Source organism: Andrena cerasifolii, unplaced genomic scaffold (genome assembly GCF_050908995.1).
Source record: "Andrena cerasifolii isolate SP2316 unplaced genomic scaffold, iyAndCera1_principal scaffold0319, whole genome shotgun sequence".
NCBI lineage: Eukaryota > Metazoa > Arthropoda > Insecta > Hymenoptera > Andrenidae > Andrena > Andrena cerasifolii.
Window position 1 is genome coordinate 9371 of NW_027485212.1, and position 22943 is coordinate 32313.

At 42.0% G+C, this 22943-nt stretch overlaps 1 protein-coding gene across 1 annotated transcript; it reads right to left on the minus strand.

Moving 5' to 3' along the window:
- Positions 1 to 3729: 3729 nt before the first annotated feature.
- Positions 3730 to 5327, minus strand: LOC143378111 (uncharacterized; the record flags this gene model as incomplete). The annotated part of the gene is made up of 1 exon (XM_076829943.1): positions 3730 to 5327. A coding segment is annotated over exon 1 (1598 nt), but the record flags the coding sequence as incomplete, so codon positions are not given.
- Between the last annotated feature and the right edge of the window lie 17616 nt (positions 5328 to 22943).

The following is a 22943-nucleotide window of genomic DNA, read 5'->3' on the forward strand; positions in this document are numbered from 1 at the left end:
ACCAACGAACCAACGAACCAACGAAACAACGAACCAACGAAACAACGAACCAACGAACCAACGAACCAACGAACCAACGAACCAACGAACCAACGAACCAACGAACAACGAACAAGCGAACCAAGGAACCAACGAACCAACGAACCAACGAACCGACGAACCAACGAACCAACGAACCAACGAACCAACCAACCAACGAACCAGCGAACAAACGAACAAACGAACAAACGAACCAACGAACCAACGAACCAACGAACCAAAGAACCAACGAACCAACGAACCAACGAACCAACGAACCAACGAACCAACGAACCAACGAACCAACGAACCAACGAACCAACGAACCAACGAACCAACGAACCAACGAACCAACGAACCAACGAACCAACGAACCAACGAACCAACGAACCAACGAACCAACGAACCAACGAACCAACGAACCAACGAACCAACGAACCAACGAACCAACGAACCAACGAACAAACGAACCAACGAACCAACGAACCAACGAACCGACGAACCAACGAACCAACGAACCAACGAACCAACGAACCAACGAGCCAACGAACCAACGAACCAACGAACCAACGAACCAACGAGCCAACGAACCAACGAACCAACGAACCAACGAACCAACGAACCAGCGAACAAACGAACAAACGAACAAATAAAGAAAGAAACAAAGAAACAAACGAACCAACGAACCAACGAACCAACGAACCAACGAACCAACGAACCAACGAACCAACGAACCAACGAACCAACGAACCAACGAACCAACGAACCAACGAACCAACGAACCAACGAACCAACGAACCAACGAACCAACGAACCAACGAACCAACGAACCAACGAACCAACGAACCAACGAACCAACGAACCAACGAACCAACGAACCAACGAACCAACGAACCAACGAACCAACGAACCAACGAACCAACGAACCAACGAACCAACGAACCAACGAACCAACGAACCAACGAACCAACGAACCAACGAACCAGCGAACAAACGAACAAACGAACAAATAAAGAAAGAAACAAAGAAACAATCGAACCAACGAACCAACGAACCAACGAACCAACGAACCAACGAACCAACGAACCAACGAACCAACGAACCAACGAACCAACGAACCAACGAACCAACGAACCAACGAACCAACGAACCAACGAACCAACGAACCAACGAACCAACGAACCAACGAACCAACGAACCAACGAACCAACGAACAAACGAACCAACGAACCAACGAACCAACGAACCAACGAACCAACGAACCAACGAACCAACGAACCAACAAACCGACGAACCAACGAACCAACGAACCAACGAACCAACGAACAAGCGAACCAACGAACAAACGAACCAACGAACCAACGAACCAACGAACCAACGAACCAACGAACCAACGAACCAACGAACCGACGAACCAACGAACCAACGAACCAACGAACAAACCAACCAACGAACCAGCGAACAAACGAACAAACGAACAAACGAACAAACGAACAAACGAACAAACGAACAAACGAACAAACGAACAAACGAACAAACGAACAAACGAACAAACGAACAAACGAACAAACGAACAAACGAACAAACGAACAAACGAACAAACGAACAAACGAACAAACGAACCAACGAACCAACGAACCAACGAACCAACGAACCAACGAACCAACTGTTACGTGCCGCGGCCTTTTTAGTGTTCGAGCGGCACGATTTTTAGACGCAATATCGATTAGGGGTATCCCACAGTCGTTAGACTATCAAGTATTGCTGGATTGAGTTTATGATTTAGAAAAAGCAAGGAGGCTCGCCGCAGTCGTAACAGTCGATTCTTTTAGTTGATAATTATTTAGGTACCTTCTCAGAAGGAGAAGGGGTAGATTTTGGGATCGTTGGTGCTCTAGTCCCGTACGGGTCTTTTCAATGGAATCAGATAGGTAATTGATGAGTAGAATTTAATAGTAAATAAAGTTTTAATGATTAAATAATGAATGGATGTAAAACATTTAACAGAACTGAATATGAACAAATCAATCAATAATTTACAACGAATAGACGTTTGTGAAATCGGTATAATTCCTGACTAGGGGAATCCCACAGTCGTTTGACTGTCAGAAATTATCGTTTGGTACGAATTAATTATAACGGTGTATTTTCGTGTACAAAAAGAGATAAGATGTGCAACTCACCAGACAGTCACAATAATCTAATTGACAATATGCTTTTAAATTTGCTTTTTGAGTTTTGGAAAACTCTCTGGATCGCTGATAAACCTTGAAGCTTGTGTAGTTCTGAGTCGCTGATAAACCTGAATCAGAAAAGAGGATGAAACGCGAACACGCACACACTTGGTTATCGTTTTGAGTAGTACTGAGTTGAATTATGAAATGAAACTGAATAATAATAATTTTAACTAGTAGATACAATAAAAATTTGGATTAAATCGTTAACAGAATAAATAGTTTCGAAGTTATTAGAATATTTGTTTCGCAAAGTCGAGTCTTTCACGCGGTCACACAGTAGACCGGAGAACTCTAGCTCTAAAACACTTGCGGACCCCAATGACACGCACCTCACGATTTATCGTCACAGAGTGTCGCAGCTTCACGCTCTCGGCAGCGACCACAGTGGGTCCGTACCGAAAATGCTTACGCTGCATTTTATCGCTCGGCCGCGCTACCATGGGCCCGTCTACTTAACGAGGCGGTGTGTGTGTGCGTTTTCACGTCCATCCATCAGACTCCCGATTCAAATATATGATCAATCTTTACGGAATATTTGTACTCACAGGAAAACATGACGTCTCACATACAATTTCGCACATCTAAAGGTCCTCCCTTAATGTTCATGATTTCATATACACAATTTCTGACTAGGGGAATCCCACAGTCGGTTGACTATCAGAAATTGTGTTGGGTATTCAAATTTTAACAACAATTTTTAATTAATTACTAATTCACACATGCGACAAGATCGTGGGAAGGCGCGGTTCCCTGCACCGGATGTAGAGCATACAATTTCGTCAGTCTTCTAAGAAATGATCCAGTCTGCGCATTCCCGCTGTAGCCGTTACTGATTATGTTACAATGTTTAACGCGACGGTCAGAGGTGTGCTCAACGAGGGTTCTCCCACAATGCTGCAAAGCATTGTTGAAACGCAACCCTGCCGCTTACATAAAACGGATTCGGCTCAGAAGGAGAATCACTGGGTCTTTCCGAACGCGACTCTCTGGTGAGAACGCCGCTGCGTCAGCACCGCCTTATCTGTATCGCGGGACGGCAGTACGTTGAGACGACGACGTTCCAAGAAAAGGGGTTTTTGTTCTATCAAAAATATTATTAATTAATAGGCAGGAGTATGATCAACGAGGGATTTCCCATAACGCTAGGCGTTGTTGATGCATACCCTGACTTAAAAGAAAAATTTTACGTTCCGAACGTAACATCCCTCCCTCCTTGGAACCATCGTCGTCCCCGACGATGTATACTGAAGGTATAAGGTACGGTAGCGCTTATGATCGTATATGTATATGGACGTACAGGCTCTGGTTGCATTGGACTAGGGAATTCCCATAATGTTTGCACATTGACGCAATGCAATCCCGTTACAATTTAAGTGGGTTAAATTGGGGTTCGTATATTAGGTCGTGAATGACGCGCAGATGATGGTTAGGTTTGTACCGCGTGTATCGCGTAATCGTGGTGCCTCCGACATACAGATGTATTGGCCCCGTCCGTTCACCGAGCGTCACCACCTCGTACGCACAGTCCAGTACGGTTTTACTGACGGTTGGGCAGCTCTCCACATCAATTGTGACTATTTCTGGACACTGCCGTAGCAAGCCACAAATGTCCTCATCAGTGATACCTTGGCTTTCTCTGCAGTGGACCTCTACCAAGCCCTTGAGGAATTGTAGCATCCACCCCCCGACAGTCGGATGCATGTAGTTGATATTTAGGATTTTTAGTTTTTCCAATTTCCGGAGTGGTTCCAGAACGAATTCTCCTTTGATGTTTGTGCAACCACTCAGATTTAAAGATGTTACTTCCCCCATGTATAGGCCAATCTCTGAGACAAGGCCAGAAGCAACCCATCCGCAGAAGGTAAGACTCAGGGCTGTTATACTCCGATATTTTGAGGGGAAAGAGACAGCCATCTCTACCGGGCCCAGCTCCAGCTCGGCAAAATCTCCCCTTTCAACTGCCTCGTTGCCTTCCTCCATTTCCATTTCAGGCATGGGCTCCTCGAAACCACAGAAGTGCAACTCCAAGGTTGTTAGGGTCGTCTGCAGGTCTGAGTTGTTAATTAACGCCTGCAAAATACTATGGTCTATTAAATTTTTACATATACTGATCTTTAAATAATTCAGATTCCGCAACCCTTGAAGAGTGGTTGCTAGGTTTGAAGGTTTTAGTTGTTTGCATCGGTGGAGAGAAAATGTTTCTAAATTTTTGTTGATTGCCGGAAGGGACTTCCCAGTGATGTCCGTATTCGTAAGACAGAAAGACTTTAGAATTCCTGCTAGGGCCAGGACCTTAAAGAGTTCAGGATCCACGGGACCCTCACATTTCCCCAGTTTGAGGCAAGTAAGACGTGGTGCCCCCGACTCCAGGTCTCTCAAGGTCGATGGCCGGATCGTCACAGCAGTTAGATCTATTGCTTGCAGTTCTGGACAACTTCTTATGGCAATGGAGATAACTTGGGGTCTCAAACATTTTGCCAATGGTTCTTCATCTATCCGTATGCTCTTTAGCTGACTACCTGCTCTCTTCAGGAACCAGTAAAATGACTTAGTGCTCACTATCGTCCCTTCCCATCCATTTGGCCAGCACCAGTCATTCAGGTCGATATGGCGAAGACCGTGATACGAGGCGAGGCTTCCGAGTCGCCACCTTCTAGAGACCATCTCTAGACGGCTCCTGTCAGCAAACGGCAAATAGTTGGCAATTTTAGAGATGCATTCTATTGGGAGTGGAATCCGCTCACGCAAATCAAACCCAGGGAATGGGTTCACGTCAGGTCGTGGGGGAATTAGCTTGGTGCTGTGCCACGAGTCCGCCATCAGCACCCTTAGCTTCCTCTTATGGCATATTATTCCTACGTTCGCCGCAGCCAAAGCCTTCCTTGCTCCGTCTATAGACTTAAATGTCACGAAAGCATTGTTCCCTGATGTCTTCCGCAGCACCACCACATGTTCAACTCCATACGGGTGAAATATCTCCATCAGTTTCTCCTTTTTGGTGTACGGCGCCAAACGGCTGACGAAGAGTCGCCGATCGAGAATCTCTGGCCGGGAGAAACTGGACGATGCCATTTCGCTAGTGTACAGACAGTCACAGAAAGCAAGACCAAAATTATGAAATAACAAAATCATTGTCGAAGAAGGAAAAGAACATAAGAAGAATCGAAACTAACAACAAGTTCTGACAAGGGAATTCCCATAGTCCTTGGACTGTCAGGGTTTGTTATTAAGTATACATGTTTCTAGCAGTTTATCATCGCCCTTTGAATAGGTAACGGTGGTCTGTTTTCTGAAATAGACAATTCTTGAATTTCTTCAGTGGATCCCAGAAATAATAGACCATCAATCCTATTATAATCAAGGCCTGTGCCGCTATTGTTCCGTACGTCAATGACAAATGTGATTTTCTTGCTCGGTGATGTTCTCCAATTTCCTCTAGTTGGGCTTCAATTTGATACAAAGAATCAGATGTGCGTTCCAGTTTGTTATTGTCTTGAAACTATATCCGCTCAATAGCGATGTATGTAATTTTCCGTTGCGCGCAGTACTCAAAGCCGTGATAAAGCGATGCGTTGCAGTAATGTAATGTTTCAAAGAAATTTCAACAGATTCTGAATATTGACTCATTGCTAAACTATAGTTCAAAGCTAACTGTTTATCAATTTGCATTTCTAAGTCGGGTCAGCGTCAACCTGAATCAGTCAAATCAATCAGGACTCCAATTTAATTGTAATTTATCGACATGTTTGGTGAGCATTTTACCAGCTTCATCTCTTAACAAAACATTGTTTCCTTCTAGTATCCCAATAATTTTATATGGTCCGTGATAGCGCTTGGCGAATTTTCCCCTTTTTGGTTCTACTAAAACACGTACCGTATCTCCTATTTTTCCTTTGAAGGGACGGGCGTTTCTATCATAATACAACTTTGATCTTTCTTTTGCCTGAACCAAATTTTGTCCTGCTATTACTTGCATCTCCGAAAGTCGCGTTATTAGATCATGTAAATATGAATTGTATGTGACCAAATTCTCGTCGTCCGGGACTGAACTCGGGCAACGCGCAAGTTTGCCAAAAACTAATTCATACGGGGTAAAATTTGTGGCTTCATGGACAGATGTATTATAAGAAAACATAGCAAAGGGTACTAATCTATCCCAATCGTCAAAATCATTCATGTAATGGCTAATGTATTCGGTTAACACTATGTGACTTCTTTCCAATGCACCATTGGTTTGGGGTCTATACCCGGATGTAGTGACATGTTGAATTTTGAAGATTTTTGCTAAGTTCCGAATTATCTTATTAATGAAACTAGTCCCTTTGTCCGTTAGTATTGCGCGTGGCGTTCCATACTGCAATATAAGGTTAGTAACCAGTGCGTGAGCTATAGTTTCTGCTTTTATGTCCGGAACAGGGACAGCAATGCAATATTTTGTCAAATTATCTTGCATAGTTAATATATGTTTGTTCCCGCTGGGAGTAGTGGGTAAAGGACCTACAGTGTCTAATGATATTTTAGAAAATGGCTCCAAAGGAGTGTCAGTGATTAACATTGGTTCACGAGTTTTAGTTCTTACTAATTTTTGATTCTGGCAACTATTGCAAGTACGGATATAATTTTGAATATCGTTGCGCATACCTGGCCAATAAAATCGTTCTCGAATTCTGCAATATGTCTTTGTTAAACCCTTATGTCCTCCTACCAAACTTTCATGTAACTCTGAAATGATTTTCAGGCGAAGTTCTTCCGGAGGTACCTGAGTGTTTCCGTAACAAAGGGCTATTTCGATACTGCTGTCCTCAAATGTATTCCTTAATATTTCTATTAACGTACCTTGAGGTAATTCGTCTGTAAAGTCGCCATTCTGTGAGATTCTTAGACCCTTTATATCTAAATCTGAAAGAATTTTCCTTAGGTTCTGTAGCCCAAGTTCCAAATCCCGAGTAGAAATTTTATCAAAATGTTTCCTTTTTACGACTACGCTAAATATTCTATTTTTACCGCGCTTTGTTATTAGTATTTGTCCCACTCTGGGCTTTGCCTCTTTTAAGTCGTTCGCATTGATGATGCCTAGGTCGGAGAGCAATATACTCACTGGTGTAACAAGTTCACAATCGGACGAAATGAAATGTACATAGTTTGATCTGTAATACGTTAGATTTTGTCTCGTAGAAGTTACGATGTCTTTACTTTTGTATTGCTTGCTGCGAGATTCGAATTCTAGATCCGGAGGTATGTAATCAGCGTCCGGGATGTATATGGATGATGAATTTGAGATTTGTGGGAAAAGTTGTCTAGGAGTAGATTTTTGAACGATAGGTTGCCTACCTCCCTCCTTGGGAGTTCGATCAACCGTTGAATTTGGAAATGGTGTCGAAAGTGCTATAGGGTTTGGATCTACGGTCGGGGTAGGTAAGATTGAACTGTATCTAGGCCTGTTAACGATTGTGCTATCAGGCACTCTTGTTGCAGTTATTTCTAGTTCTGATTCTTCCGGAATATTTTTCAGCTGAGGTGCTTTACTGGCTGTTTCCTCACGCCTTGGATTTGGAATTTGACTACCTTTTTCAGAATCTCTAGCTTGTTGTAATAATTTTTCTATACGTCTATTTAACTCTTCGTCCCCAGTATCATCATCGTATGGATCCAAATCTTGTAATATTTCCTGTCTACGTTCATCTAAAGTGTCTCCTTCAGAAAGGGCATCTAATAAAACTATTTCCTCTTCAAGTTCCTGTAATTGAGCGCTTTTATCTAATAATGATTTTTCAAATCTATTAAAAGACTCTTGTAGTTCTTCTAAATCTATAAATGTGGACTTCTGTTTGTTCTGATCATCTGTATCACTATCGCGAACTTCGGGTAAATTAATGGCAATAGTTTTCTCTACTTCGGACTCGCTCCCTTTTTCCCGCAATTCCGTACCGGCCACTGCACTTTGTGAATCTGGAATTTTAGGATTCTCCACCATCTGTTTAGGATGAAATCCCAGATTCGGCAGTGTACTCCTACGTTGACGGAATATGGGCGGATCTGACTGTTCGTCATCGGAATCGACGTCCTCTACTAGAGAAAGTTCTTTTGATCTACCTAATTCTTGTGTTTTTGATGGTCCCGGAGCTTCAGTAGCTTGAAACTTTGCTCGCGTTCTAGTTGCTATTGCACTGGTATCTAAAGGTACAGGTATCCTCGGTTTAGATATTGAACTTACTGGTCTCCCTAATTTTGGTTTTCCTGGTAAACTAGCTATTCTTTCCTTAGGTTTGGAAGCTTCAAATTCCGAAGATGTCGGGATTCGTTTGCCCGTTGTGGAGGGTTTATTTATTGGTAATAATTTTGGGCAATCAGGTGCTAACTCCGACTTTGTATTATCAGAGGAATCCGATAAACTGAAATCATCAGACGAACATAGTTCATTTACTATGACTGGATTCCTTGATAAGGCATCAGCATTTGTGTTTAATTTTCCTGCCTTATGAATAAATTCATACTCATAATCTCGCAATTTTAGTCGCCAGCGGATCAATCGTTGCCCTGGATCTTTTATTGAATTAATCCATCGTAGCGGTTCGTGATCACTGACTAGGGTAAATTTACGGCCATATAAATATGGTCTGAAGTGTAAAATGGCATAAAGGACTGCCAAACATTCCTTTTCTGTAGTGAAATAATTTTGTTCCGGTTTAGTTAAAATTCTCGAAAGATATGCAACTGGGAGATCTTGACCATTTACTTCCTGACTGAGTACAGCGCCTATGGCATAGTCTGACGCATCTGTAGTTAAGGTGAATGGACTATTAAAATTTGGATACTGAAGTATGGGACTTTTACAAAGTGCTTTTCGTAATTCCAGAAATCCTTTCTTTTGTTCCTTTCCCCAAGTGAAAGTAGAATTTTTCTTCAACAAGTCTGACAGTGGTTTAGCTTTTTCTGCGAAGTTTTTGATAAAGCGTCTGTAATATCCTGCTAGACCTAGAAATTGCCTAATATTTTTCTGATTTTTCGGACGAGGGAAATTCTTTACTGCACTAATCTTTTTCGGATCCGGTTTTACACCTGAGTGACTAATAACATGTCCTAGGTAAGCAACTTCTATTTTGAGGAACTCGCACTTATCGGGTTGTAAAGTTAATTTAGCATCGGCCAAACGCATGAATAAACGACGAATTTTCTTTTCATGTTCTTCTAAATTTTTGGCATATACCACGATATCATCCAAATAAACGAAAACTTCTACACCCTGTAACCCGCGTAAGACTTGATCCATTAGCCTTTGAAAAGTCGCTGGAGCATTTTTGAGACCTTCCGGCATTCGGATGTATTCATAATGACCGTTTGGGGTTGTAAAGGCTGTTTTTTGTCTATCTTTAGGATCCATTTCAATTTGTTGAAATCCGCTTGCTAAGTCAAACGTAGAGAAATATCGGGCTTCACCTAAGTGATCCAGAATATCGGTAATGTTCGGTAATGGATATGCATCGCCAATGGTTTTCTCATTAAGATTACGGAAATCTATGACTATTCTCCATCTCAGATTGCCTTTAGAATCCGGTTTTTTAGGAACAATCCAAATGGGCGAATTATACGGTGAATTTGAAGGTGCTATTATTCCGTTATTTAGTTTATTACGAACCTGTTTTTCTATTTCATCTTTATGAACCGGAGGAAAACGATACTGTCGCGTATTCACAGGAACATCATCTACTGTGGGGATTCTATGTTTAATGTATGAGGTACATGGTAATTTATCGCAAGGCAAGTGGAATCGTTCTGGAAATTCTTTAATGATTTTAATTACATGATCCCGTTCTTCTTCGTTCAAATGATCGAGACGCAATTTTTTTATGATTTCTAAAACTCTGTCTTCCGCGATTGGCAAGGTCTCATCTTCTGTATCAGAATCGAAATAATTTTGTTCTTCTTCGGGGAAGTTATGGTACTCGAATGGTATTAATTCTTGTGGCGGAATTTCGACTTCGACATCCTTATCCGTCGTATTAACGGCAAAGACGTGACATGCGCCTTGGTCATTTACAGACACAACAGCTTCGCCAATGTACAAACCATCTATAGTTTCAATTTTAGGTAGATATCCCTCTTTTAAATCATGATTCGTAACGTCAATGGCAACCGCTTTTCTAGTACGTGCTTTTAAATACAAAAGTCGGGGTTTTACACTACGAGGTACTGGATCATGGCCAATAAAAGGTATGGGTTTAATAGGATCGCTTCGTGTTACCAATGTGTTATGGGCGAAGGAGATTTCAGCCTGCTCTTGTGTGAGATACTCTTTACCTAATATACCATCGCAACGCAGTACAAATGAAGATCTTACGACATGAAATTTTACGGGTTTGCCTAATAATGTAATTATTGTGGTACCTAAAGTCTCTGTCATATCCGGAGTTATTCCTGAGATAGCAACTGATTCATGAAGTGCGACTGAAACATTTTCGTCAAGGGCGCTTAATTTGATTACGTTTATATCTGCTCCTGTATCTACGAGGAAATGTGCACAACCCATATTCAGCTCTTTACCCATCATTTTTACTAGTGGGGATTCGGGTTTTTCTACCGTTGCAATTTTTCTTGGTTTGCTAGAAATTTTACTGTTGCATGACGCTTCTTTTCCGAATGACTCGACGTCGCGTCCGTCCGTCGGGTCATTTGTGCGTTTAAATGACCGGTTCTATCTTCGGGTTTAGTATTTCTATTATATGGAGAACTCGGTCTCGTTGATGGAGGAATAGGAGATGGAGATCTTGGTCTAGGCCATTGAGAATACCTATCTCTTGCTGAACGTGGTGGTTCATTACTGTTTGTATTATAATGATCATACGGGTAATAATTAGGATATGGCATTGGCGGATAGAAATAAGGCGAGTAGTACGGATGTGGAGGAAATCCCGGTGGATTGTAATAATGATTGTATGGTTCCCTGTTGCGTGATGGGGATTTTAAAATTCCTACTGGCGATCCGGTTACGTCAGGATTGGGACTCGGTGAACGTGTGCGATTCTCTTCTTCGTTTCGAATTGCATAATTTTGATAGCGAGGAGGGTTAATGGATTGGCGATTAGCGTAATCCTGATAGTAAGAATTCGATGGTCTAGAATAGTTATTATTCTGATTAAATGATACTTTCTGGATTTCATTCGATGGTAATATTCCGGATTTCATTCGCGTTTCTATACGCGCTGCAAATTTTCTCGCATCGTCTAAAGTTTTAGGGTCACGCGCATCTACTGAGCGCGCTATTTCATCTGGAAGTCCGCGAATATAAGCTTCCAATCCGCATTCTTTTAATGGTAATAACATTTGTTCTGCATTATTCCCATAACTATCCTCTAACGCAACTCGAGCTCCGCTAATTAATATGTTTAATCTGTCATAAAAATCGCTAACTGATTCGTCCTTTTTCATCCGAATATTTTCTATTTCGTGTTGATAGTAAGGATAATTCTTGCCCGGTGCGAATCTACCCTTTAGATGTTTAATTAGTTCATTAACTGTAGTAAATGTTTTTCCATACGTGCTATCGCGAGCTGAACCCTTCAATTTTCCTAATACTGATTTTAGAAACGAGCCCTCTAATGCAGGAGGCACTAATGCTGCGCTATTTTGTACATCCTGTACAAAATCCTTAAGAGGAACGCCCTTCCCATCAAAGTACGGAATATTTAAAGTACTATTTTGAATAGTCAAGCACTCCGCCATGGAGGTCATCATTGCACTTGCGTCTTGCGACATCTTTAATTATTTGTAATAGGAACAAAACACCGCGCTACCACGACCACATTAACAATTGTGTAATTTTGTAAAATGGAAAAATTTTATAATTCTATCTGATTTCAATGAATATGAGCACCCAGGAATTCTTGCAAGAGAATTCCTGGTATCCCACCGCTGCCACCAGATCTGTTACGTGCCGCGGCCTTTTTAGTGTTCGAGCGGCACGATTTTTAGACGCAATATCGATTAGGGGTATCCCACAGTCGTTAGACTATCAAGTATTGCTGGATTGAGTTTATGATTTAGAAAAAGCAAGGAGGCTCGCCGCAGTCGTAACAGTCGATTCTTTTAGTTGATAATTATTTAGGTACCTTCTCAGAAGGAGAAGGGGTAGATTTTGGGATCGTTGGTGCTCTAGTCCCGTACGGGTCTTTTCAATGGAATCAGATAGGTAATTGATGAATAGAATTTAATAGTAAATAAAGTTTTAATGATTAAATAATGAATGGATGTAAAACATTTAACAGAACTGAATATGAACAAATCAATCAATAATTTAGAAGGAATAGACGTTTGTGAAATCGGTATAATTCCTGACTAGGGGAATCCCACAGTCGTTTGACTGTCAGAAATTATCGTTAGGTACGAATTAATTATAACGGTGTACTTTCATGTACAAAAAGAGATAAGATGTGCAACTCACCAGACAGTCACAATAATCTAATTGACAATATGCTTTAAATTTGCTTTTAAGTTTTGGAAAACTTTCTGGATCGCTGATAAACCTGAATCAGAAAGAAGGATTAGACGCGAAAACACACACACACACACTTGATTTGAATTATAAATTGAAACGGAAATAATGTAAATTAAATTATTAACTGAGTAAGTTAAGCGAATAATTAGTTTTGAAAAGTTTAGGATTTGAATTGTTTCGCAAAGTTGAGTCTTTCACGCGGTTACACAGTAGACCGGAGAACTCTAGCTCTATAAGACTTCGCGGACCCAATGACACGCACCTCACGATTTATCGTCACAGAGTAGTACTGAGTTGAATTATGAAATGAAACTGAATAATAATAATTTTAACTAGTAGATACAATAAAAATTTGGATTAAATCGTTAACAGAATAAATAGTTTCGAAGTTATTAGAATATTTGTTTCGCAAAGTCGAGTCTTTCACGCGGTTACACAGTAGACCGGAGAACTCTAGCTCTAAAACACTTGCGGACCCCAATGACACGCACCTCACGATTTATCGTCACAGAGTGCCGCAGCTTCACGCTCTCGGCAGCGGCCAGGGTGGGTCCGCGTCGAAAAAGCTTACGCTGCATCTTATCGCTTGACCATGCATGGGCCCCTCCACTTAGCGAGGCGGGGTGTATGTGTGTTTGCTCACATCCATCCGTCATACTCTCTTGATTCAAATATACGATCGAGAAAATTATATTAACTGTATTTGCGGAACATATGTACGCACTATAAACCATGACATCAACACGGTACAATTTCACATAGCTGAAGGCCTTTTCCTCATCATACATAAATTTATATACACAATTTCTGACTAGGGGAATCCCACAGTCGGTTGACTATCAGAAATTGTGATAGGGGTCTTCAAATTTTAACAACAATTTTTAATTAATTACTAATTCACACATGCGACAAGATCGTGGGAAGGCGCGGTTCCCTGCACCGGATGTAGAGCATACAATTTCGTCAGTCTTCTAAGAAATGATCCAGTCTGCGCATTCCCGCTGTAGCCGTTACTGATTATGTTACAATGTTTAACGCGACGGTCAGAGGTGTGCTCAACGAGGGTTCTCCCACAATGCTGCAAAGCATTGTTGAAACGCAACCCTGCCGCTTACATAAAACGGATTCGGCACAGAAGGAGAATCACTGGGTCTTTCCGAACGCGACTCTCTGGTGAGAACGCCGCTGCGTCAGCACCGCCTTATCTGTATCGCGGGACGGCAGTACGTTGAGACGACGACGTTCCAAGAAAAGGGGTTTTTGTTCTATCAAAAATATTATTAATTAATAGGCAGGAGTATGATCAACGAGGGATTTCCCATAACGCTAGGCGTTGTTGATGCATACCCTGACTTAAAAGAAAAAATTTTACGTTCCGAACGTAACATGATTGTTTAACAACGAAACGCAGAATTTTCGAACGCCTCTTGAAAGGCCTGCGCCTCTTATTTGCAACTTTAAGGCGATGCATTTGAAGCTGAAATTTAGTATACCTCTTTCCACTTCATGTTCTCCTGATATATTGGCCAAAATCTGGCGAAAATTTTGAGAATGCACAAAATTGGGCTTTGTAACAGGAGAACATGCCGTCGAAAGAGATGGCACAAAGTAACGTCTCCGGAGAGCAAATCAAAGAGCGAGAAGAGGCGCAGATGTTTCGAGACTGTGACTGTTTAACGAAGAGACGCAGAATTTTCGAACGCCTCTTGAAAGGCCTGCGCCTCTTATTTGCAACTTTAAGGCGATGCCTTTGAAGCTGAAATTTAGTATACCTCTTTCCACTTCATGTTCTCCTGATATATTGGCCAAAATCTGGCGAAAATTTTCAGAATGCACAAAATTGGGCTTTGTAACAGGAGAACATGCCGTTGAAAGAGATGGAACAAAGTAACGTCTCTGGAGAGCAAATCAAAGAGCGAGAAGTGCCGCAGGTGTTTCGAGACAGTGATTGTTTAACAACGAGACGCAGAATTTTCGAACGCCTCTTGAAAGGCCTGCGCCTCTTATTTGCAACTTTAAGGCGATGCCTTTGAAGCTGAAATTTAGTATACCTCTTTCCACTTCATGTTCTCCTGATATATTGGCCAAAATCTGGCGAAAATTTTCAGAATGCACAAAATTGGGCTTTGTAATAGGAGAACATGCCGTCGAAAGAGATGGAACAAAGTAACGTCTCCGGAGAGCAAATCAAAGAGCGAGAAGTGGCGCAGGTGTTTCGAGACAGTGTCTGTTTAACGAAGACACGCAGAATTTTCGAACGCCTCTTGAAAGGCCTGCGCCTCTTAATTGCAACTTTAAGGCGATCCCTTTGAAGCTGAAATTTAGTATACCTCTTTCCACTTCATTTTCTCCTGATATATTGGCCAAAATCTGGCGAAAATTTCGAGAATACACAAAATTGAGCTTTGTAACAGGACAACATGCCGTTGAAAGAGATGGAACAAAGTAACGTCTCTGGTGAGCAAATCAAAGAGCGAGAAGTGGCGCAGGTGTTTCGAGACAGTGATTGTTTAACAACGAGACGCAGAATTTTCGAACGCTTCTTGAAAGACCTGCGCCTCTTATTTGCAACTTTAAGGCGATCCCTTTGAAGCTGAAATTTAGTATACCTCTTTCCACTTCATTTTCTCCTGATATATTGGCCAAAATCTGGCGAAAATTTCGAGAATACACAAAATTGAGCTTTGTAACAGGACAACATGCCGTTGAAAGAGATGGAACAAAGTAACGTCTCCGGAGAGCAAATCAAAGAGCGAGAAGTGGCGCAGATATTTCGAGACAGTGACTCTTTAACGAAGACACGGAGAATTTTCGAACGCCTCTTGAAAGACCTGCGCCTCTTATTTGCAACTTTAAGGCGATGCCTTTGAAGCTGAAATTTAGTATACCTCTTTCCACTTCATTTTCTCCTGATATATTGGCCAAAATCTGGCGAAAATTTCGAGAATACACAAAATTGAGCTTTGTAACAGGACAACATGCCGTTGAAAGAGATGGAACAAAGTAACGTCTCTGGAGAGCAAATCAAAGAGCGAGAAGTGGCGCAAGTGTTTCGAGACAGTGATTGTTTAACAACGAGACGCAGAATTTTCGAACGCCTCTTGAAAGGCCTGCGCCTCTTATTTGCAACTTTAAGGCGATGCCTTTGAAGCTGAAATTTAGTATACCTCTTTCCACTTCATGTTCTCCTGATATATTGGCCAAAATCTGGCGAAAATTTTCAGAATGCACAAAATTGGGCTTTGTAACAGGAGAACATGCCGTTGAAAGAGATGGAACAAAGTAACGTCTCTGGAGAGCAAATCAAAGAGCGAGAAGTGCCGCAGGTGTTTCGAGACAGTGATTGTTTAACAACGAGACGCAGAATTTTCGAACGCCTCTTGAAAGGCCTGCGCCTCTTATTTGCAACTTTAAGGCGATGCCTTTGAAGCTGAAATTTAGTATACCTCTTTCCACTTCATGTTCTCCTGATATATTGGCCAAAATCTGGCGAAAATTTTCAGAATGCACAAAATTGGGCTTTGTAATAGGAGAACATGCCGTCGAAAGAGATGGAACAAAGTAACGTCTCCGGAGAGCAAATCAAAGAGCGAGAAGTGGCGCAGGTGTTTCGAGACAGTGTCTGTTTAACGAAGACACGCAGAATTTTCGAACGCCTCTTGAAAGGCCTGCGCCTCTTAATTGCAACTTTAAGGCGATCCCTTTGAAGCTGAAATTTAGTATACCTCTTTCCACTTCATTTTCTCCTGATATATTGGCCAAAATCTGGCGAAAATTTCGAGAATACACAAAATTGAGCTTTGTAACAGGACAACATGCCGTTGAAAGAGATGGAACAAAGTAACGTCTCTGGTGAGCAAATCAAAGAGCGAGAAGTGGCGCAGGTGTTTCGAGACAGTGATTGTTTAACAACGAGACGCAGAATTTTCGAACGCTTCTTGAAAGACCTGCGCCTCTTATTTGCAACTTTAAGGCGATCCCTTTGAAGCTGAAATTTAGTATACCTCTTTCCACTTCATTTTCTCCTGATATATTGGCCAAAATCTGGCGAAAATTTCGAGAATACACAAAATTGAGCTTTGTAACAGGACAACATGCCGTTGAAAGAGATGGAACAAAGTAACGTCTCCGGAGAGCAAATCAAAGAGCGAGAAGTGGCGCAGATATTTCGAGACAGTGACTCTTTAACGAAGACACGGAGAATTTTCGAACGCCTCTTGAAAGACCTGCGCCTCTTATTTGCAACTTTAAGGCGATGCCTTTGAAGCTGAAATTTAGTATACCTCTTTCCACTTCATTTTCTCCTGATATATTGGCCAAAATCTGGCGAAAATTTCGAGAATACACAAAATTGAGCTTTGTAACAGGACAACATGCCGTTGAAAGAGATGGAACAAAGTAACGTCTCTGGAGAGCAAATCAAAGAGCGAGAAGTGGCGCAAGTGTTTCGAGACAGTGATTGTTTAACAACGAGACGCAGAATTTTCGAACGCCTCTTGAAAGGCCTGCGCCTCTTATTTGCAACTTTAAGGCGATGCCTTTGAAGCTGAAATTTAGTATACCTCTTTCCACTTCATGTTCTCCTGATATAATGGCCAAAATCTGGCGAAAATATTCAGAATGCACAAAATTGTGCTTTGTAACAGGAGAACATGCCGTCGAAAGAGATGGCACAAAGTAACGTCTCCGGACAGCAAATCAAAGAGCGAGAAGTGGCGCAAGTGTTTCGAGACAGTGATTGTTTAACAACGAGACGCAGAATTTTCGAACGCTTCTTGAAAGACCTGCGCCTCTTATTTGCAACTTTAAGGCGATCCGTTTGAAGCTGAAATTTAGTATACCTCTTTCCACTTCATTTTCTCCTGATATATTGGCCAAAATCTGGCGAAAATTTCGAGAATACACAAAATTGAGCTTTGTAACAGGACAACATGCCGTTGAAAGAGATGGAACAAAGTAACGTCTCTGGAGAGCAAATCAAAAAGCGAGAAGTGGCACAGGTGTTTCGAGACAGTGACTGTTTAACGAAGAGACGCAGAATTTTCGAACGCCTCTTGAAAGGCCTGCGCCTCTTATTTGCAACTTTGGGGCGATGCCTTTGAAGCTGAAATTTAGTATACCTCTTTCCACTTCATGTTCTCCTCTTATATTGGCCAAAATCTGGCGAAAATTTTCAGAATGCACAAAATTGGGCTTTGTAACAGGAGAACATGCCGTCGAAAGAGATGGCACAAAGTAACGTCTCCGGAGAGCAAATCAAAGAGCGAGAAGAGGCGCAGATGTTTCGAGACAGTGACTGTTTAACGAAGAGACGCAGAATTTTCGAACGCCTCTTGCAAGGCCTGCGCCTCTTATTTGCAACTTTAAGGCGATGCCTTTGAAGCTGAAATTTAGTATACCTCTTTCCACTTCATGTTCTCCTGATATATTGCCCAAAATCTGGCGAAAATTTTCAGAATGCACAAAATTGTGCTTTGTAATAGGAGAACATGCCGTCGAAAGAGATGGAACAAAGTAACGTCTCCGGAGAGCAAATCAAAGAGCGAGAAGTGGCGCAGATGTTTCGAGACAGTGACTGTTTAGCGAAGACACGCAGAATTTTCGAACGCCTCTTGAAAGACCTGCGCCTCTTATTTGCAACTTTAAGGCGATCCCTTTGAAGCTGAAATTTAGTATACCTCTTTCCACATCATTTTCTCCTGATATATTGGCCAAAATCTGGAGAAAATTTCGAGAATACACAAAATTGAGCTTTGTAACAGGACAACATGCCGTCGAAAGAGATGGCACAAAGTAACGTCTCTGGAGAGCAAATCAAAAAGCGAGAAGTGGCACAGGTGTTTCGAGACAGTGATTGTTTAACAACGAAACGCAGAATTTTCGAACGCCTCTTGAAAGGCCTGCGCCTCTTATTTGCAACTTTAAGGCGATGCATTTGAAGCTGAAATTTAGTATACCTCTTTCCACTTCATGTTCTCCTGATATATTGGCCAAAATCTGGCGAAAATTTTCAGAATGCACAAAATTGGGCTTTGTAACAGGAGAACATGCCGTCGAAAGAGATGGCACAAAGTAACGTCTCCGGAGAGCAAATCAAAGAGCGAGAAGAGGCGCAGATGTTTCGAGACTGTGACTGTTTAACGAAGAGACGCAGAATTTTCGAACGCCTCTTGCAAGGCCTGCGCCTCTTATTTGCAACTTTAAGGCGATGCCTTTGAAGCTGAAATTTAGTATACCTCTTTCCACTTCATGTTCTCCTGATATATTGGCCAAAATCTGGCGAAAATTTTCAGAATGCACAAAATTGGGCTTTGTAATAGGAGAACATGCCGTCGAAAGAGATGGCACAAAGTAACGTCTCCGGAGAGCAAATCAAAGAGCGAGAAGAGGCGCAGATGTTTCGAGACTGTGACTGTTTAACGAAGAGACGCAGAATTTTCGAACGCCTCTTGCAAGGCCTGCGCCTCTTATTTGCAACTTTAAGGCGATGCCTTTGAAGCTGAAATTTAGTATACCTCTTTCCACTTCATGTTCTCCTGATATATTGGCCAAAATCTGGCGAAAATTTTCAGAATGCACAAAATTGGGCTTTGTAATAGGAGAACATGCCGTCGAAAGAGATGGAACAAAGTAACGTCTCCGGAGAGCAAATCAAAGAGCGAGAAGTGGCGCAGGTGTTTCGAGACAGTGACTGTTTAACGAAGACACGCAGAATTTTCGAACGCCTCTTGAAAGGCCTGCGCCTCTTAATTGCAACTTTAAGGCGATCCCTTAGAAGCTGAAATTTAGTATACCTCTTTCCACTTCATTTTCTCCTGATATATTGGCCAAAATCTGGCGAAAATTTCGAGAATACACAAAATTGAGCTTTGTAACAGGACAACATGCCGTTGAAAGAGATGGAGCAAAGTAACGTCTCTGGAGAGCAAATCAAAAAGCGAGAAGTGGCGCAGGTGTTTCGAGACAGTGACTGTTTAACGAAGAGACGCAGAATTTTCGAACGCCTCTTGAAAGGCCTGCGCCTCTTATTTGCAACTTTAAGGCGATGCCTTTGAAGCTGAAATTTAGTATACCTCTTTCCACTTCATGTTCTCCTGATATATTGGCCAAAATCTGGCGAAAATTTTCAGAATGCACAAAATTGGGCTTTGTAACAGGAGAACATGCCGTCGAAAGAGATGGCACAAAGTAACGTCTCCGGAGAGCAAATCAAAGAGCGAGAAGTGGCGCAGATATTTCGAGTCAGTGACTGTTTAACGAAGACACGCAGAATTTTCGAACGCCTCTTGAAAGGCCTGCGCCTCTTATTTGCAACTTTAAGGCGATGCCTTTGAAGCTGAAATTTAGTATGCCTCTTTCCACTTCATTTTCTCCTGATATATTGGCCAAAATCAGGCGAAAATTTTCAGAATGCACAAAATTGTGCTTTGTAACAGGAGAACATGCCGTCGAAAGAGATGGCACAAAGTAAAGTCTCCGGACAGCAAACGAAAGAGCGAGAAGTGGCGCAGGTGTTTCGAGACAGTGACTGCTTAACGAAGAGACGCAGATTTTTCGAACGCCTCTTGAAAGGCCTGCGCCTCTTATTTGCAACTTTAAGGCGATCCCTTTGAAGCTGAAATTTAGTATTCCTCTTTCAACTTCATTTTCTCCTGATATAATGGCCAAAATGTGGCGAAAATTTCGAGAATACACAAAATTGAGCTTTGTAACAGGACAACATGCCGTTGAAAGAGATGGAGCAAAGTAACGTCTCTGGAGAGCAAATCAAAAAGCGAGAAGTGGCGCAGGTGTTTCGAGACAGTGACTGTTTAACGAAGAGACGCCGAATTTTCGAACGCCTCTTGAAAGGCCTGCGCCTCTTATTTGCAACTTTAAGGCGATGCCTTTGAAGCTGAAATTTAGTATACCTCTTTCCACTTCATGTTCTCCTGATATATTGGCCAAAATCTGGCGAAAATTTTCAGAATGCACAAAATTGGGCTTTGTAACAGGAGAACATGCCGTCGAAAGAGATGGCACAAAGCAACGTCTCCGGAGAGCAAATCAAAGAGCGAGAAGAGGCGCAGATGTTTCGAGACAGTGACTGTTTAACGAAGAGACGCAGAATTTTCGAACGCCTCTTGCAAGGCCTGCGCCTCTTATTTGCAACTTTAAGGCGATGCCTTTGAAGCTGAAATTTAGTATACCTCTGTCCACTTCATGTTCTCCTGATATATTGGCCAAAATCTGGCGAAAATTTTCAGAATGCACAAAATTGGGCTTTGTAATAGGAGAACATGCCGTCGAAAGAGATGGAACAAAGTAACGTCTCTGGAGAGCAAATCAAAAAGCGAGAAGTGGCGCAGGTGTTTCGAGACAGTGACTGTTTAACGAAGAGACGCAGAATTTTCGAACGCCTCTTGAAAGGCCTGCGCCTCTTATTTGCAACTTTAAGGCGATGCCTTTGAAGCTGAAATTTAGTATACCTCTTTCCACTTCATGTTCTCCTGATATATTGGCCAAAATCTGGCGAAAATTTTCAGAATGCACAAAATTGGGCTTTGTAACAGGAGAACATGCCGTCGAAAGAGATGGCACAAAGTAACGTCGCCGGAGAGCAAATCAAAGAGCGAGAAGTGGCGCAGATATTTCGAGACAGTGACTGTTTAACGAAGACACGCAGAATTTTCGAACGCCTCTTGAAAGACCTGCGCCTCTTATTTGCAACTTTAAGGCGATCCCTTTGAAGCTGAAATTTAGTATACCTCTTTCCACTTCATTTTCTCCTGATATATTGGCCAAAATCTGGAGAAAATTTCGAGAATACACAAAATTGAGCTTTGTAACAGGACAACATGCCGTCGAAAGAGATGGCACAAAGTAACGTCTCCGGAGTGCAAATCAAAGAGCAAGAAGTGGCGCAGATGTTTCGAGACAGTGACTGTTTAACGAAGACACGCAGAATTTTCGAACGCCTCTTGAAAGGCCTGCGCCTCTTATTTGCAACTTTAAGGCGATGCCTTTGAAGCTGAAATTTAGTATGCCTCTTTCCACTTCATTTTCTCCTGATATATTGGCCAAAATCAGGCGAAAATTTTCAGAATGCACAAAATTGTGCTTTGTAACAGGAGAACATGCCGTCGAAAGAGATGGCACAAAGTAAAGTCTCCGGACAGCAAACGAAAGAGCGAGAAGTGGCGCAGGTGTTTCGAGACAGTGACTGTTTAACGAAGAGACGCAGATTTTTCGAACGCCTCTTGAAAGGCCTGCGCCTCTTATTTGCAACTTTAAGGCGATGCCTTTGAAGCTGAAATTTAGTATACCTCTTTCCACTTCATGTTCTCCTGATATATTGGCTAAAATCTGGCGAAAATTTTCAGAAAGCACAAAATTGGGCTTTGTAACAGGAGAACATGCCGTCGAAAGAGATGGCACAAAGTAACGTCTCCGGAGAGCAAATCAAAGAGCGAGAAGAGGCGCATATGTTTCGAGACAGTGACTGTTTAACGAAGAGACGCAGAATTTTCGAACGCCTCTTGCAAGGCCTGCGCCTCTTATTTGCAACTTTAAGGCGATGCCTTTGAAGCTGAAATTTAGTATACCTCTTTCCACTTCATGTTCTCCTGATATATTGGCCAAAATCTGGCGAAAATTTTCAGAATGCACAAAATTGGGCTTTGTAATAGGAGAACATGCCGTCGAAAGAGATGGAACAAAGTAACGTCTCCGGAGAGCAAATCAAAGAGCGAGAAGTGGCGCAGATATTTCGAGACAGTGACTGTTTAACGAAGAGACGCAGAATTTTCGAACGCCTCTTGCAAGGCCTGCGCCTCTTATTTGCAACTTTAAGGCGATGCCTTTGAAGCTGAAATTTAGTATACCTCTTTCCACTTCATGTTCTCCTGATATATTGGCCAAAATCTGGCTAAAATTTTCAGAATGCACAAAATTGGGCTTTGTAATAGGAGAACATGCCGTCGAAAGGGATGGAACAAAGTAACGTCTCCGGGGAGCAAATCAAAGAGCGAGAAGTGGCGCAGGTGTTTCGAGACAGTGACTGTTTAACGAAGACACGCAGAATTTTCGAACGCCTCTTGAAAGGCCTGCGCCTCTTAATTGCAACTTTAAGGCGATGCCTTTGAAGCTGAAATTTAGTATACCTCTTTCCACTTCATGTTCTCCTGATATATTGGCCAAAATCTGGCGAAAATTTT